The sequence below is a fragment of the Lacerta agilis genome, chromosome 8 (genome assembly GCF_009819535.1).
Source record: "Lacerta agilis isolate rLacAgi1 chromosome 8, rLacAgi1.pri, whole genome shotgun sequence".
Classification (NCBI taxonomy): Eukaryota; Metazoa; Chordata; class Lepidosauria; order Squamata; family Lacertidae; genus Lacerta; species Lacerta agilis.
The window spans coordinates 7,217,861-7,233,091 of NC_046319.1; the positions used below are offsets into that span (position 1 = coordinate 7,217,861).

The 15,231-nt window shown below is 46.8% G+C and overlaps 1 protein-coding gene across 1 annotated transcript in view; it reads left to right on the top strand.

Moving 5' to 3' along the window:
• CUX2 (cut like homeobox 2) overlaps nt 1-15,231 on the top strand; it is a 227,419-nt gene that overhangs the window by 179,254 nt on the left and 32,934 nt on the right. Inside the window, exons 5-8 of the mRNA XM_033159254.1 lie at nt 6,880-7,017; nt 8,703-8,826; nt 11,751-11,827; nt 14,334-14,400. Coding sequence (XP_033015145.1) covers nt 6,880-7,017; nt 8,703-8,826; nt 11,751-11,827; nt 14,334-14,400 — 406 coding nt within the window. The remainder of the gene's footprint in view (nt 1-6,879; nt 7,018-8,702; nt 8,827-11,750; nt 11,828-14,333; nt 14,401-15,231) is intronic.

Consider the following 15,231-nt stretch of genomic DNA (forward strand, 5'->3'; position numbering starts at 1 on the left):
TGTTTCCATTTTTGTGCTATTAAGATTCTCGCCGCAGTCACTGCATATTGGAAAATTTAATATCTTGTTTTTTAATATCTGTACCTATAATACCCAATAGAAAAGTTCTGCTTTTTTAACGAATGTATATTTCAACATTTTCCTCATTTCATTATATCTCATGTCCTAGAAGCTTCTCACCTTCTTACACTCCCACCACATATGGTAAAAGGCACCACCTTTTTCTTTACATTTCCAACACTTATTATCCACTTTATACATTTTTGCCAATTTAACTGGGGTAAAATGTACCATCTATACATCATCTTCATGGTTTGCCCATGTTTCTAGTCCTTAAACACGTGGGAATGTGGGATGCAGAGCCCCCTTTAGTCCTCTTAATTAGAGAAGACTTCTGATGGTCCTCCTGTGTTGTGATTTTGCTGTCCTGTGTAGTCTTGCTTACTGATGGATTTATAGCATTTCAGTGTACTCTGCTGTATATATTTACGCTGCCTGCAGTTTGCTTGCTTGCTTGCTTGTTTTTTGAAGGGGGCTAGGGCCCCCCCCCAAAGTGCTGTGCAAATAAATTGCAGTAGTAGCTGTGATAGGCATGAAGGCTTTGGGGAACCTCCATGTGCAGAGGCAGTATATCACTGAATACCAGTTGCTGGAGAACAAAACAACAGGAAAGGACCGTTGCCTTCAAGCCCTGCCTTGGGGCTTCCTGGAGGATTTGACCACAGTAGGAAGCAAGTTGCTGGGCTTTACATACCTTTGACCAGATCCAGCAGAGCTGTTTTTGCATCATCACCTCCCCAGTCCCAGCTGCTGCCTGAGATCCTTTTCACTGAGCCTCTAAGCACCTTTATTCTGCCGCCATTCGCTAGCACCCTGGCAGCAGAATAAAAGGAGAGCGTACACACAAAGTCTTAGGTGGCATGATGCGAACGCCATCGGATTCTCATCAGCTCACACCCTGAAGCATGAGGTTTAATTGACCATATCGTTATCTTAGCTTGCATAGCTGCAAATGTTATTAACAGCCATAAAGTTATCCAGTCCTTTATTCCACCCTCCCTGCTTCAAACCCAGCTACGCTCGACGTCTCCGGCTGATGACCCACCACAGCTGGGCGTCCTACAGGTGGATCATAAGGCAGGCAAAAGACGCAGGTGCCCCTTTTATTGGCTCTGGATTTATTGCCTTCCAGTTTCTTGGAGTTTCTTTGAGCTGCAAAAGTGTGATACGCTAAGAAGGGGACACCCTCTTCTGCAGGGTGAGAAGGAAGAACTTTCAGATGGTGAGAGATCTGTTTGACGGTGGAACAGACACCCTCGGAAGGTGGCGAACTCCCCTTCATTTGAGGTTTTTAAACAGAGGTTGGATGGTCATCTGTCAGATGTGGCCGCTATAAGGCAGGCAGAACTTCAGCTCGTGTTGTTTGCTAGCTGGAGTGAAATTTGCATCCACCTGCTACACAGCTCAGGAAGGTTTCCTATTTGAATAGTCTGGGCTTTTAAAAAACTCTCAAGGAGTAAATTGTTTCACTGGGTATCAGCTTCTAATTTTATCGTTAATACAATTGATTTTTAACTGCCTTCTAAACCACTATCTGCACATAAAATAATTAAAAACAGTTGAAAACACAAAAACAACAAATAGATTTAAAACCCTTACAAGTGGACCCTTGTGGTTTGCCAAGACCCTTTTGTCCGGCTGGGAAAGCCTGTTGGAACAAAAATGTCTTCAACTATTTCCAGGAAGTGCAGATGGCAGGTGCCTGTCATATCTCGACAGGGGTGCTGTTCCACAGAACAGGGGCAACCACACTAAAGGCCCTGCTCCAAGTTACTGCAGGGAAGAAGGCTCCTGAGATCTTTGGAACTGTGGTGATGCCTCTTGTTTGACTGGAGGGAGAAGGATGAGTGTCTGTGAGTGTGTAGAAACCTCCATATTTCCTTGGCCGAAATATAATCACCTGTACACAGATGATAGTCACAGCCGTTGCCTGGCCCTGTCCACCACTGGAATGTGGCCCCCAAAATATTTGCTCATGAGGGAATGTGGCCCTTGGGCTGAAAGAGATTTCTCATTCCTGGTGGAGGCTTTCCAAGGCCAGGAATGTTTTTTTATTTCCATAAAAATGTACACCCCGTTCTTCCCCTCCCAAAAGGTGTTTTATAAGCAAGTGTCTTGCAAAAGCATAGGAACAAGCTCTTAAAAATAAGAACGATCCATTGTTAAATACACAGTGACCAGCGTGACAGCGGCACCACAGGAAAAGAAGCGAAGACTAACAACCCAATAAATCGAATTAAGCAGAATCAAAAGCTTGCTTAAAAGGAAAGAAAGAAATATCTCCAGTTTCTGGCAGCGCACAAATAAAGAATAAGATATTGTGACCTCTTAGGGCAGGGAGTTCCACAGATGGGGTCCGAACACCACAAGGAAAGCTCTCTCTCACACATTGGCACCAGGCATTCCTCAGACAGCAGTGGCAAATGGAGGAAGGGTGCAACTACTGATCTGAAAGGAATGGGTCGATTCATATAGGAGGAGGCAGTCCTTCAAGTAGCTTCAAGCTTAGAAAAGGTAAAAACCGGCACTTTGAATTACACTCAGAAACAGGCTGGCAGGTGGAGTCATTTTACAGGGTGAATTGCTTCTCTGGAACATTATGATAAGGGTGGCAGCATCCAGAACTGGGCCTTTCTAAAGGTGGTGCCCAAGGTGGAAGGGAACAAATGGGGCCGGCCCTATCATTAGACAAAGTGAGGCGGTGGCCTCAGGCGGTAGATGTTGGGTATCAATGAAAGGATGCCAAATAATTGTTTAATTTATTATTACTGCATTTTGATAGAGCCAGGGAGAAGGAGAGATGCTTGTAGGGTTTTCTTCCTCAAGTACCAAAATAGTTTGATGCCTCGGGTATTCACTATTCCATCTCAGGCAGCAAAATGTTCTTATCTGGGTAGAGAAAATATATTTGCCTGCTTGTCGTCATTATTTTTGTGTCTCTGGGTGAGAGAGAATATATTTAGTTATTAGTGATGCAGTCTCTGAAGTGATTTCACCTAGGCTTACATCTGGACAGTGTTGTATAAACCCAGGGCAAATATACTGTTTGCCCTCTGAGTGAGGACCGAAGTCCACTTTAAATAAAAAATAAAAAAATGATGCTTGCACTGTAAAATGACATCCCTGTAACCTGTTTTCCCCTTCTATAATTTGTGGCAAAATCAGAGGCGTAGGAAGGTCAGGTGCTACCTGGTGCGGAAAATTTCTTGTCTCACACCCACCCACCCATTGATTCCCCCCCCTGCAAAAATGGTTTTACGTTATTTCATATTTTCTTACAAAGGAATAATAACAAGTAATAATAATAATAAACTTTGATTTCTATCCTACCCTCCCCGGCCAAAGTCGGGCTCAGGGTGGCTAACACCAGATACATAACATTGGTATAAAATCAAACAATAATTAAATTACCTCCTAAAAACATCTCAAAATCAAATTAAAGTCTAATTAGATGGCTTTCCACAGGGTTAGGGTTGGGAACAGTAAGTGCTCCACTGAACTGAAATTTCAGCCTTCACGACATAGGAAAACAGCCAAGTAAACAGTTATTTTGGTGGAGGAGGGTCAAGATATTAACCGATATGCATGAAATTTCATATATAGCTATATAATCCCTAGTATAGTAAGATAAGACCTTTGGAGCAGGCATTTTCAAAAAAAAAAAAGTTTTTCATGAACCGCCCTAGTAGGGCAGTAATTGTTCCTTGATAATTTGTCACCCCCTCCATTATGTAACTTGGGGCGAACCACCCGCTATGCCGCCCCCCCCCCCTTGCTATGCCCCTGGGCAAAACCAGCCATGTTCCCCAATGCCATTTCCCCTGCTTCAAGCAGCCGGTGATGTGGAGTACTGTAAAAGCAAACACGAAGGGTGGGGGTCTCCATGTTCTGTCATAAAATAGCGGTCAGGAGGAGGGCCCCTTCAGGAAAACCAGTCGCCTCTTGGAGTTCCGCCATCATCCCTCAACGTCACTCCCTTGTAGTCTTGCCATACGTCCGGAGCTTCCAGGACATTTCCGGAATATTGCAATCGGTGTCCAGGCGTGAAATGTCTAAACAACGACTTTTTTGGGGGGGGGAAGCTTTTCTGTCCGGATTTTTACCTTCAGACAATGAGGGTTCCCGTGGCAAGCAACACCTCAGTGTCACCATTCACAAGAACAGTCCAAAATAGCTGCCTTTTATTTTCTCCTGCCTGTTATTATGCTGTCCCTTGTTTTTATTGTCATAATTGAGGGCTGATTTTCTTGCCTTCCATCTTAGCAAGAAGAACTCACTTGGTCTCCCTAATTTTTGACCCTAGAAATCCTGATTCCTCGTATTGTCGTCGTCGTCGTCCCCACTCAAACGAAAACAAAAATAGGGGAAGGAAGAAACATGAGTCTAGTACAATGGGAGCCATTTTCTTGAACTTATTAAAAAAGATCCAGACTTGTAAATTAATTTGTTCGTGTTGTACAATGGCAGTGCAGATGGACTCATTAGCATGCACACAACAAATAATTATAGATGAATTTTTTAGCTGGCCTTCCTAATGGGCTTGCTGGGTTAATTATGTCAATGTATAATTACATCGGCCCTGGGAGGCATAATGGAGCCCTCCCGCTGAGCAGATGCCGGCTAATGATGGCGGCTTGCTGGCGGGAGAGGAGGAGGCCTGTTTGCAATGCACCTGCCTACCTCTGCAGAAACCGCCATTGTCTGCGCCCGCAAACGGCCTGAGTAAACAGGCATTATTGGCGGAACGTGCTGTTGGACAGTAACTCCGGCAGGCCTGCAGTGGCAAACAGGAACAGGATGGAAAATCCTTTTAAGCCTGGGCTGCAAGAGACGGTGTCACTTAGATCGGCTCTCCTGTTCGCAGGTCCGGCAATATTGGTGACAGGCAGGAAGGACTTCAAGATATGGGTTTCTGGGGTTGCTGTTCTTTGTTAGGTGGCATGCAGGCGGCCCCGGTCATTGGTTCATCTACTTTTTCTGCATTGCCTTTCCCCCGTGGCATTGTGTGTGTTGCTTGGTCCCAGGCAGCTGCTGTAAATTCAGGGCTGGGGGTGCACTAAAGCTCCTGCAGGAAGCTGGCAAACACTCTGGGTTCAAAACCCAGCTTCTGGCCTTTTATGGGCTGCAAAGACAATGTTTAGAAGTGTGGTGGGTAATGCCAGCTGAAACCTGGGTGTGCCTGGACAAATTCCACAAGCTTCTAGTCCTGCTTGCACCCTCCTCTCCTCTCCATCCACTCTCTTTAATATGTCTGTTGAGGTTGAATACGAATGTATAATCACAGAGACATGTGCTAAGGCATTTTTATTCCTCATACTTTCGGCCCGATCTTCATTTGCATTGGCATGAGTTGCGATCGTTTATGACTTGTTACGCGAACTGTTTTGCATCTTGATTCCCTTTTAAGAGCAACGATTTAAATACAAGGAAGTAGCTTGAGAGGCGATGGGGATCCCCTGTGTGGCAGAGCTCGGTGTTGCTAAAGAACAGCTGCAGGGATGCTGGCTGCTCTCCAGAGCGTGGGGCGTGCGCATTCAGCAGTGCGCACAGTGCTTCCGTGCGTTGAGGAATGGTTGCCTGAGCATCAATGCTCCCCCTGGGAAGTGCGGGGCAAGCTGAACCTCCGTGCACATTTTCAACCGGCTTTGGGTGCCTTGGTGGTGGTCATTTCTGAGGGCAGTAGTTTTCAAGCTGTGTTCGGAAGGCTCCCTGGAGCCTAACTCTCTGGGGCTTTTCTTCCGGAAAATTACTGTACTGTTAATGTTGCACCAGTGCCCCTGAAGGAGAGCTGGTTCACATCAGCAATGTATGGGGGGGGGGTGCGTGTTCTGGGACACCTCCTCTTGATCAAACAACATAGAAAGCAGGGGGGGGGGGGATAACAGGATTGAATGCTACCTCCAACCATATCCCCACACTCTGAAAAGTAGCTCAGACCTTCTTCCCCAACATTTTAGTTTTCTCCTTTCGGGAAATCTTTGAGCGGGAGAGGAGGGGTTCAGCTCTGTGAGTCTCACTTGCGTTCCAGTTCCGGAATGGAGTTGACCACTTCGTTTCTGGTACTGTCGTCACTTAAGCTTTAATTCACATGAAGTGGCCATGAGCAAAAGAGGCAGATTTGCAGAGTGTGTGCCCTTAAGATGAGAACCAGGACGCTTTTGAGACGCTTGAGGTCTCTGTGCCAAGTGCTTGGGCTTCATCAGAACGCAAGGGGGGCACCCCCCCAAATAATAATAATAATAATTTAAAAAGGCAGAATGATTGGCAATGTTGCATTAAGTCTGCCGTGGCATTTTAAAGTCCACAGGGAAAGTGGTGAGCAGATAAAACTGTTGTTGTTTTAAATGGTGCCAGGTGCATCCTCTCCGCTGCCTCGCAACCTTCTGCTTCTTACTCTGTGGTTGTTACTCTTCTCTAATGGCTGTGGGTTTTTTAAATGGTTGTTGAATTGTTTGCCCAAAGACCTCCTTAGGGTGTAAATGACTCAGTGTGCTCCCTTGGGGAGCTGACTAGGCTGCCTGCCCTGGGCCTGCAAGCCATCACCTGAATTTCCCATGATGCCCCAGGGTGCTGCTACGCCCAAGGGGATTGTGGGAGATTTAAAATGGAAGCTCACAGCCTCCCGTTGTTGCCTGCAGGTTGAGTCCCACCAAGAAGGGGGATTTTTCCAAGGCTCTCTTCAGACGTGGAGCTGGCCCCAGAAATGAGGAAATGAAATTCAGAGACTGGCGCCATCTTGCCTTGCCAGAATGGCCTCCTCGCCGGGTTGTTTTTGTGGGTGCTGGTGCTACCTCTGTTCATCTTCTGCCCTTTGTCTAGATCCTGTACCGGCCCTCGAGACGGCGCGGAGCCTTGAAGACCGGCGCCAGCAGCTGCACTGCCTTGGTCCTGAAAACCCACCTTTGAAGGAGCTGAACAGGCCGCGGAAGAAGAACTCGGAGCTCCTTTGTGCAAAAGGTACCAGGTCCAAACAGGGGCGTACCCAGGATCAAAACTGGGGGGGGGGGGCAAGCCATGGTCGTTCAGGTAGTGACAGTTCAGCACGGAAAGGTGAATGAAACCAAAATTTTAGGAAAATTATATATAATTATAGCAGTGCTTTATTACGGTAGTTATTACAATTATTTGCTTGATTTTTTTTTTAATTTTTATTCTAGTTACATGTCTTATACCAGGGGTGGCCAACTCCCAAGAGACTGTGATCTACTTTCAGCAGTGATCTACCCCCATTTTTGGGGGTTCAGCTCAAAGTTGTTGACCTTTTTTGGGGATGAGGAATGCCCCGTTTTTTAGGGGTTCAGTTCGTTTTTAGATTACTGACCATATTATGTAAACAGCAAACAAAAACAGCTTCAAACATGAGAAAAACTCCCCCCCCCCAAACAGGAAGCCCTCAAATGGCTGAAAAACTCAGTTTCCTAGGATCCTCAGCCATCGCAACTCACCATGCAAGGGAACTGTTTCCAAAGCTCCTTTGCAACGATCAGCCGGCGCGACACACACACACGCAGTGGCCGGCTGCCGGTAGGCAGAGCTCAATTGTTATTTAGATTTTGGGAGGGGGAGGTTTTCAGGAGAGCTTTTTTTTCCTTTTAGGCTGCCGATAACCATTTAATTATTATTATTATTATTATTATTATTTGCTTCAGGGGGGCAGGTGCCCCCTCCTGCCCCCCCTTGGGTACGCCCATGGGTCCAACAAGCCCCTTATGATTCAGCAAAGCCGTTTGTACCAGGCAGCAGGGTAGGATGGAGTGAGGAGAAGGACGGGCCTGTGCAACTGCTGCAGATACATGGGATGCAGGGAAAAGCCATGGAATTTAGCCCCCTGGGATCCCAACTCTCATTTAGTGGGGAAACAGCCACGTTTCTAGTCCTTATGCTTGAAAGTGCCTTCAGTGTCCTAGTGTCTTTAGTTTTTCTTTTTATTGCCTTTATCAATTTTGGACATGCATGGTTCTGCTTCTACACACACACACACACACACACACACACACACACACAAGTCCCACACACATTTATATGGCACAAATAGTAAACACTTTATTGAGAGCCAGTGTGGTGTAGTGGTTAAGAGCGGTTGACTCGTAATCTGGTGAACCGGGTTCGCGTCTCCGCTCCTCCACATGCAGCTTCTGGGTGACCTTGGGCTAGTCACACTTCTCTGAAGTCTCTCAGCCCCACTCACCTCACAGAGTGTTTGTTGTGGGGGAGGAAGGGAAAGGAGAATGTTAGCCGCTTTGAGACTCCTTCGGGTAGTGAAAAGCGGGATATCAAATCCAAACTCTTCTTCTTCTTCTTCTTCTTCTTCCTATAAGAGGGCATATAACACCTGTGCTCAGAGAGCCGCACTGGTTGCCAATTTCAACTACAAGCTGCAGGAAGCGCAGAGAGGATGTGCCCCCACTTGGGCCTGGCATGAGCAGAGTCTTCTCTTGCTCTGCCCATCAGCCTTGCCTTGCTGAAGGAGGCCATTAGCAGAGACAACCAAGCCCACTTTGGCAAGAACCAGGGCTGCTCTCAGAACCCTATTGCCCCTGCCGGGACTCCAAATTGCAATTGATACCGTGGCCTCTGAAGGCTTCTCCGCTGCTTCCCACCCTTCCCTATCGTGCTAATGGGTCTGGTTCTTACACCCCCAGAGCAACGGGAGGGGACACCTCCGCCCGGCCTGGCTGCTTCGGAGGGGCCCAGGCTCGCCAGCATCAACAGCAAAGCACTCCTTGCGGAAAACTCGCTCCATAGAAATGAAGCCGAGAAGCAAAAGTACGTGAGTAGTTTTTTGCCGTTGCTTTTTTGTGGCGGGGAGTGGGTGCTGACACCTGAAGAAAGAAAGATCACTGCCATGCGCTCTGCGTGGGGCTCCCCTTGCCCTTGATCTGGAAGCTGCCATTGGCGCAGAACGCTGCAGCACAATTGCTGACCCCCAACAGCATACATACAAGGCCAGGGTGTTGCTATTGTGCCAAGCCCGTAACAACTTGGGACAAGTTCACTTGAGAGATCACTTTACCCCATAAATGCCCACTGAACCGCTTCAGTTGGCAGAATTGGCCCTGTAAGAACTCGATACAGTGGTGCCCCGCTAGACGAAAAGAATTCGTTCTGCGAGTCTCTTCATCTAGCGGTTTTTTCGTCTAGCGAAGCACCAATACAAAGTAGCGGTTTTCGCGCAACGAAAATAAATTTCGTCTTGCGAGGCAGTCCCATAGACTTTTTCGTCTTGCAGGGCAGCCTTCCGCTAGCGAATGCCTTTCGTCTAGCGAGTTTTTCATCTAGCGAGGCATTCGTCTAGCGGGGCACCGCTGTATTTTAGTCTGGCAGCACCCAAACTTTGGAACTCCCTGCCTATTGACATCAGGCAGGCACCCTGGTTGTACTCTTTTTGGCCCCAGCTAAAGCCATATTTGTTTAGGCAAGCCAACCCCAGATACCTCAGATACGTGGGACGCAGGTGGCGCTGTGGTCTAAACCACAGAGCCCAGGGCTTGCCGATCAGAAGGTTGGCGGTTCAAATCCCCGCGACAGGGTGAGCTCCTGTTGTTCGGTCCCAGCTCCTGCCAACCTAGCAGTTCGAAAGCGCGTCAAAAGTGCAAGTAGATAAATAGGTACTGCTCCAGCAGGAAGGTAAACGGCATTTCCTTGCGCTGCTCTGGTTCGCCAGAAGCGGCTTAGTCATGCTGGCCACATGACCCAGAAGCTGTATGCCAGCTCCCTCGGCCAGTAAAGCGAGATGAGTGCCACAACCCCAGAGTCTTTCACGACTTGACCTAATGGTCAGGTGTCCCTTTACCTTTACCCCAGATATGTAGAAAGCTGACATGTGTTTTAATTTGGTTTTAGCTCATTGCTTATTTTAATTATTATTTGAATGTTTAAATACATTTTTACTGATAATTTTATTGTTTTATACTTTTTGCAAACTGCTTTGAAGTTTGTTTGTTTTGTCTTCGACAATCATGCCTGGCATAGATTCTATGAAATAAATTGATCCTCCTCTTCCACGGGATAGGGATCAAACACATGTTTCAGAATCAGGACTCGGGAGGAGAGGAGAGTTGAAGAGAGGGATCCACAAACCTTGGCATGCTACTCCTTTCCTTTTTGTAGAGAAAATATCCTTGCACACACCCTGCCCCTGCAAGTCCTCTGTGCATACTGGAGGGGCTTGTGAGGAGGGGAGGGGTCTTGTGCCACTCTATGTGGTGCTTTTTGTAGAATGTGGAACAGTTGGGGAGGACCCCCCAGCCACTTATTCTGCCTCCCACAGAGCCACCACAGAGAAAGAGGCTGGTCGCCTCTCCAAGTTCCTCCCTCAGCAACCTGGCAAGAGGATTTGTGCAGCACACACCCCCCAGCCCATTGCATTTATTGGTAAAACACTAGATTTCCCCCTATGCGTTTTTAACACAAATGCTCCTCTTTGCTGGAATCTGCAATTAATCCACAATGCAGCAGCTAGACTGGTGACTGGGAGTGGCCGCCGAGACCACATAACACCGGTCTTGAAAGACCTACATTGGCTCCCAGTACGTTTCCAAGGACAATTCAAAATGTTGGTGCTGACCTTTAAAGCCCTAAACGGCCTCGGCCCAGTATACCTGAAGGAGCGTCTCCACCCCCATCGTTCTGCCCGGACACCGAGGTCCAGCGCCGAGGGCCTTCTGGCAGTTCCCTCATTGCGAGAAGTGAGGTTACAGGGAACCAGGCAGAGGGCCTTCTCGGTAGCAGCGTCCACCCCGTGGAACGCCCTCCCATCAGATGTCAAGGAAATAAGCAGCTATCCTATTTTTAAAAGACATCTGAAGGCAGCCCTGTTTAGGGAAGTTTTCAATATTTAATGCTGTATTGTTTTTAACACTCGATTGGGAGCCGCCCAGAGTGGCTGGGGAAACCCAGCCAGATGGGCGGGGTATAAATAAATAAATATATTATTATTATTATTATTATTATTATTATTATTATTATTATCAGCAGCAGCAGCAGCAGCATCAATAACGGGAGAAATTATTAGAAAAATCTGAAATCCATTCATGCAGGAATTTAAAACACATTCCGGCTGTGTGGTTAAAAACAGCACCGAGCAGGGCAGGAACTTTTCCAGAAGGCTCTTTTTGCAAAAGTGCCCAGCTGTTCTTTCTAAAGGAATTAGGTCTCATTACTACTCGGGATGTAGAGAGTCCAGGATCTCCCCGTTCACATTTTTGTTCCTTTTTCAGGACTTCTCCTGACTGATGTTTTACTTTCTGCAACACATTCCTAGCACAGCTAATAGTGGGTTAGAGCCCGATTCATTCTCCTTTGGCTTGTTCTGCGATGCTGTCCAGAGGGTCTGTAGCACAATGAAAGCAGGACAAAAATTAAGCAGAGCATTCACGTTTTAAAAAGTTTTGGGATTTCAGCGGGAGGTTGATGCGCACGGATCAGAAGGGAAGCACTTCGGCTGCCCCTAAACTTTTGCAGGCTCAAAATGAAAATGGGTTGACGTATAACCTCCCCAAACAGCATCAAGAGCACAAGCCATCACAAATGTGCATTAAAAATAACATCCGGGGGCCTCCTCAGTCAGCCTGTCTCTTACCCCAGTTCAAACTTGCTGACTGGCTAGAGAGGTGAAAATTTTATTCCAGGCTGGGATCCGACTGCCTTATTAGCTCAAGAGGGGCCAGTTGACATCTCTCTCATTTCAGGGGCCTGCAGGAAGCACAGATCACTTTGGCCGCTCGGCTGGGGGAAGCAGAAGAGAAGATCAAAGTGCTCCATTCAGGTAGCTCTTTTGTGATCAGAATGCTCCTGGGGCTTCCTCTAGCTTCACCTGTAACCCTCTGTGGATTCGTGCATCTGTGAGGCTCAGTGGGGAACCCACACATACACGCACCTCTTAACTGAAGGCAGTTTTCTTTTTCCAACTGTAGGCTTTCTAAATGTCTTATTTTGTTTCAAATGACTCCAGAGATTTCCTCTTGCTGCCTCTAATTTATTGGTTTATTATGACATTTATAACCCCCCTTAAAAAAATATTACTCCATATATATCAAGATGGCATATGTGGTTCTCCTCCTTCCCATTTTATCCTCACAACAAGGCTGTGAGGTAGGTTAGGCTGAGAGGTGGCTGGCCCTAAGGCCACCCAGATTCTGAGCCTGGCTTTGATGCCTCATTTCCCAGGTCCTGGTCCAATACTCTAACCACTACCCCAGGTGCTTCTACCCAGGGCACAGTCCCACTTCTCTCTTCCCTTCCCTTTCCTTCCCTTCCAATCCTTCATTAGATCAACCCACTGCTTCTAAACGGCCCTTTTACATAGTCCTACCCCCAATTAAAACAAAGGCCTTGTTCCTCCTTATACAGAAGGAGGTATCAACCTGGGTCTCTGGGTTGCACCAGTTCAGATTTCTCCAAACGAAACGAAACAAATCCTCCTTGCTGCACATGGAAAGCTAGCTTGGAACCTTGGTAGCTAGCTTTCTAGGTGCAGGGAGGTCGTTTATATGTAGGAACAGGTAGATCATATGCTGTCTTAAGTGGTACTGTCTTGACAAAGGTTTTATCATCTCAGTAGAACAAGACCTAAGTCTAAATCTACGTATATTCAGTAGCATGCATTGCTTCCCAATTTTTTGTTCCGCTACTTTCTCGTGCCTTGCCCGCTCTCTCCCAGCTGTCTATATATATATATATTCTACAATAAGAGCAACAAATTACTCCCAAAGCAGCTTCCAGATGGGATTCATTAAAGTACAGATAAAAGTATAATGTGAAAAATTAAACTTTTTTTTTTAAAAAGGGCATTCAAAACAAGTGTATGTGGGGCATCCGTTGCACTTGATCGAAAAGCTGCAGTCAGTGCAGAATGCTGCAGCATGATTGCTGGCAGGAGCGATGCTCTGTCAGAATTCGAAACCTGACCTCAGAGATCTGCACTGGTGGCCCGTTTGCTACCAGGCCAAGTTCAAGGTGTTATTATGAGTATGTAAAGCCCTTTTGGTGGCGCTGTGGGTTAAACCACCGAGCCTAGGGCTTGCCGATCAGAAGGTCGGCGGTTCGAATCCCCGCAACGGGGTGAGCTCCCGTTGCTCAGTCCCAGCTCCTGCCCACCTAGTAGTTCGAATCTCGTCAAAGTGCAAGTAGATAAATAGGTACCGCTCCGGCGGGAAGGTAAACGGCGTTTCCGTGCGCTACTCTGGTTCGCCAGAAGCGGCTTAGTCAGGCTGGCCACATGACCCGGAAGCTGTACGCCGGCTCCCTCGGCCAGTAAAGTGAGATGAGCGCCGCAACCCCAGTGTCGGACACGACTGGACCTAAAGGTCAAGGGGTCCCTTTACCTTAAAGCCCTTAACATCTTGGGACCGGTTTACCTGCGAGATCATCTTACCAAACATACTCCCACTCAACCACTTCAGTCATGTTCCCAGCACCCCATTCTGCATTTCTAAGAGCCCAAGTGTTTTAATCTGGCAGCACCTACACTTTGGAACTCCCTGCCTATTGACACCAGGCAGGCTCCTTCGCTGTACTCTTTTTGGCTCAAAACATTTTTTGTTTAGGAAAGCTGATCCAGCTTTGCAGAATGTTTTTACACGTATCTTAATCTGTTTTCCGTTTGTTGCTGATTTTAATTATTATGTTTTGAATGTTTTAAAATAGCTGTGGTTAACTGTTTTTTTTTTTTAATTTACAATTTCCTTGCTGCTGCTTTTTTAAAACCGATTTCAGGTTTTTTCTTACAATCAAGCGGTATATATATATATGAAAATAAATAAATAAAATAGGTAGATGTTAAATGACAGCATTGTAAGCTCAAGGCAGGGATCTTTCATTTTGCTGCTAATACTCTGCAAAGCACCGCATGATGTTTGTTTGCCTTTTATCGATGGACAACGAGGCTGCTGCCCAGTTTAAATCAAGCGTGGTTGATGACTTACGGGAGTTTTAGGAGTTTTAGCCAGTTAAACCTGCAATAAATTTCATATTGATGGGGGGGCACAGCTAAAGAAGAAGGCCGGCTGCAACTGATGGGAGTTGTAGTTCAAAGCATTTGGGTGGGAACCAGGTTGGCGACGTCTGTCCTAGTATTTTGCTAAAATCTCCTTCCCTGCGATGCTCACCACATCCAAATTGCTACTGCTGAGTAATATTCTTGAAAAAGGCTTCAGGTCGTATCTCTCTCTTGCTGCCCATAGCAAATATGATCTATCAGATTCCAGTGGGAGGGTGTTTTTGACCCTCTGCTTCTGTTGTTGTTCCCTTCCCCCCCCCCCCTTGCTAATCAGCACTGAAGGCAACCCAGACAGAGCTGGTCGACTTGCGGTGTAAATACGATGAAGAGGCAGCTTCAAAGTAAGTCCCTGCGCTTGTTCCACTCAGTAACATTTATTTAGTCGTTTATTTGCGTTAATGCATTTCTCGGCTGCTTTTCCACCTAAAGAGGTCCAAAGTGGCTCACAGCCACACACAAAATTGCAGCGCTCGAATGAAATGAATGAAATAGCAAACACAGGCAGCGGTGGCCGTGGGAGCTGCAAAATAATAATACAAAATCTAGAAAGAAAGGAGACCAGAAAGCCCAACACAATCTGATAGACTTATCGAGGCTGCTAGACGATGAATTCCAAAATTTACATCCTTTGCAGCCTTCTGTGTGCTACCCTGCTTATCTGGGGTTGCAACCCCATCATGGAATAATGCAAAACTACCTTTATGATCTGGTCACTCCATTACACCATAGAGTGTTTACGCTGGCACGTTTGAAGAAGAAGAAGAGTTTTGATTTGATATCCCGCTTTATAACTACCTGAAGGAGTCTCAAAGCGGCTCCTTTCCCTTCCTCCCCCACAACAAACACTCTGTGAGGTGAGTGGGGCTGAGAGACTTCAGAGAAGTGTGACTAGCCCAAGGTCACCCAGCAGCTGCATGTGGAGGAGCGGAGACACGAACCCGGTTCACCAGATTACGAGTCTACCACTCTTAACCACTACACCACACTGGATTTTTTGAACACCTTTCTGTCCGCAGTGCTGTCTGGAAGGTTTAGAGGTAATCTCTTCCAGAACAGACTTTGCACTTGTGGTCAGAATGTACCTGACTCTATAGTCCATATGGTTCTGGATTGTCCTCTCTTTAATATCTTTCGCGAAGATTCCGCGGTGTCCTTTATATGGCCTAGGGCCC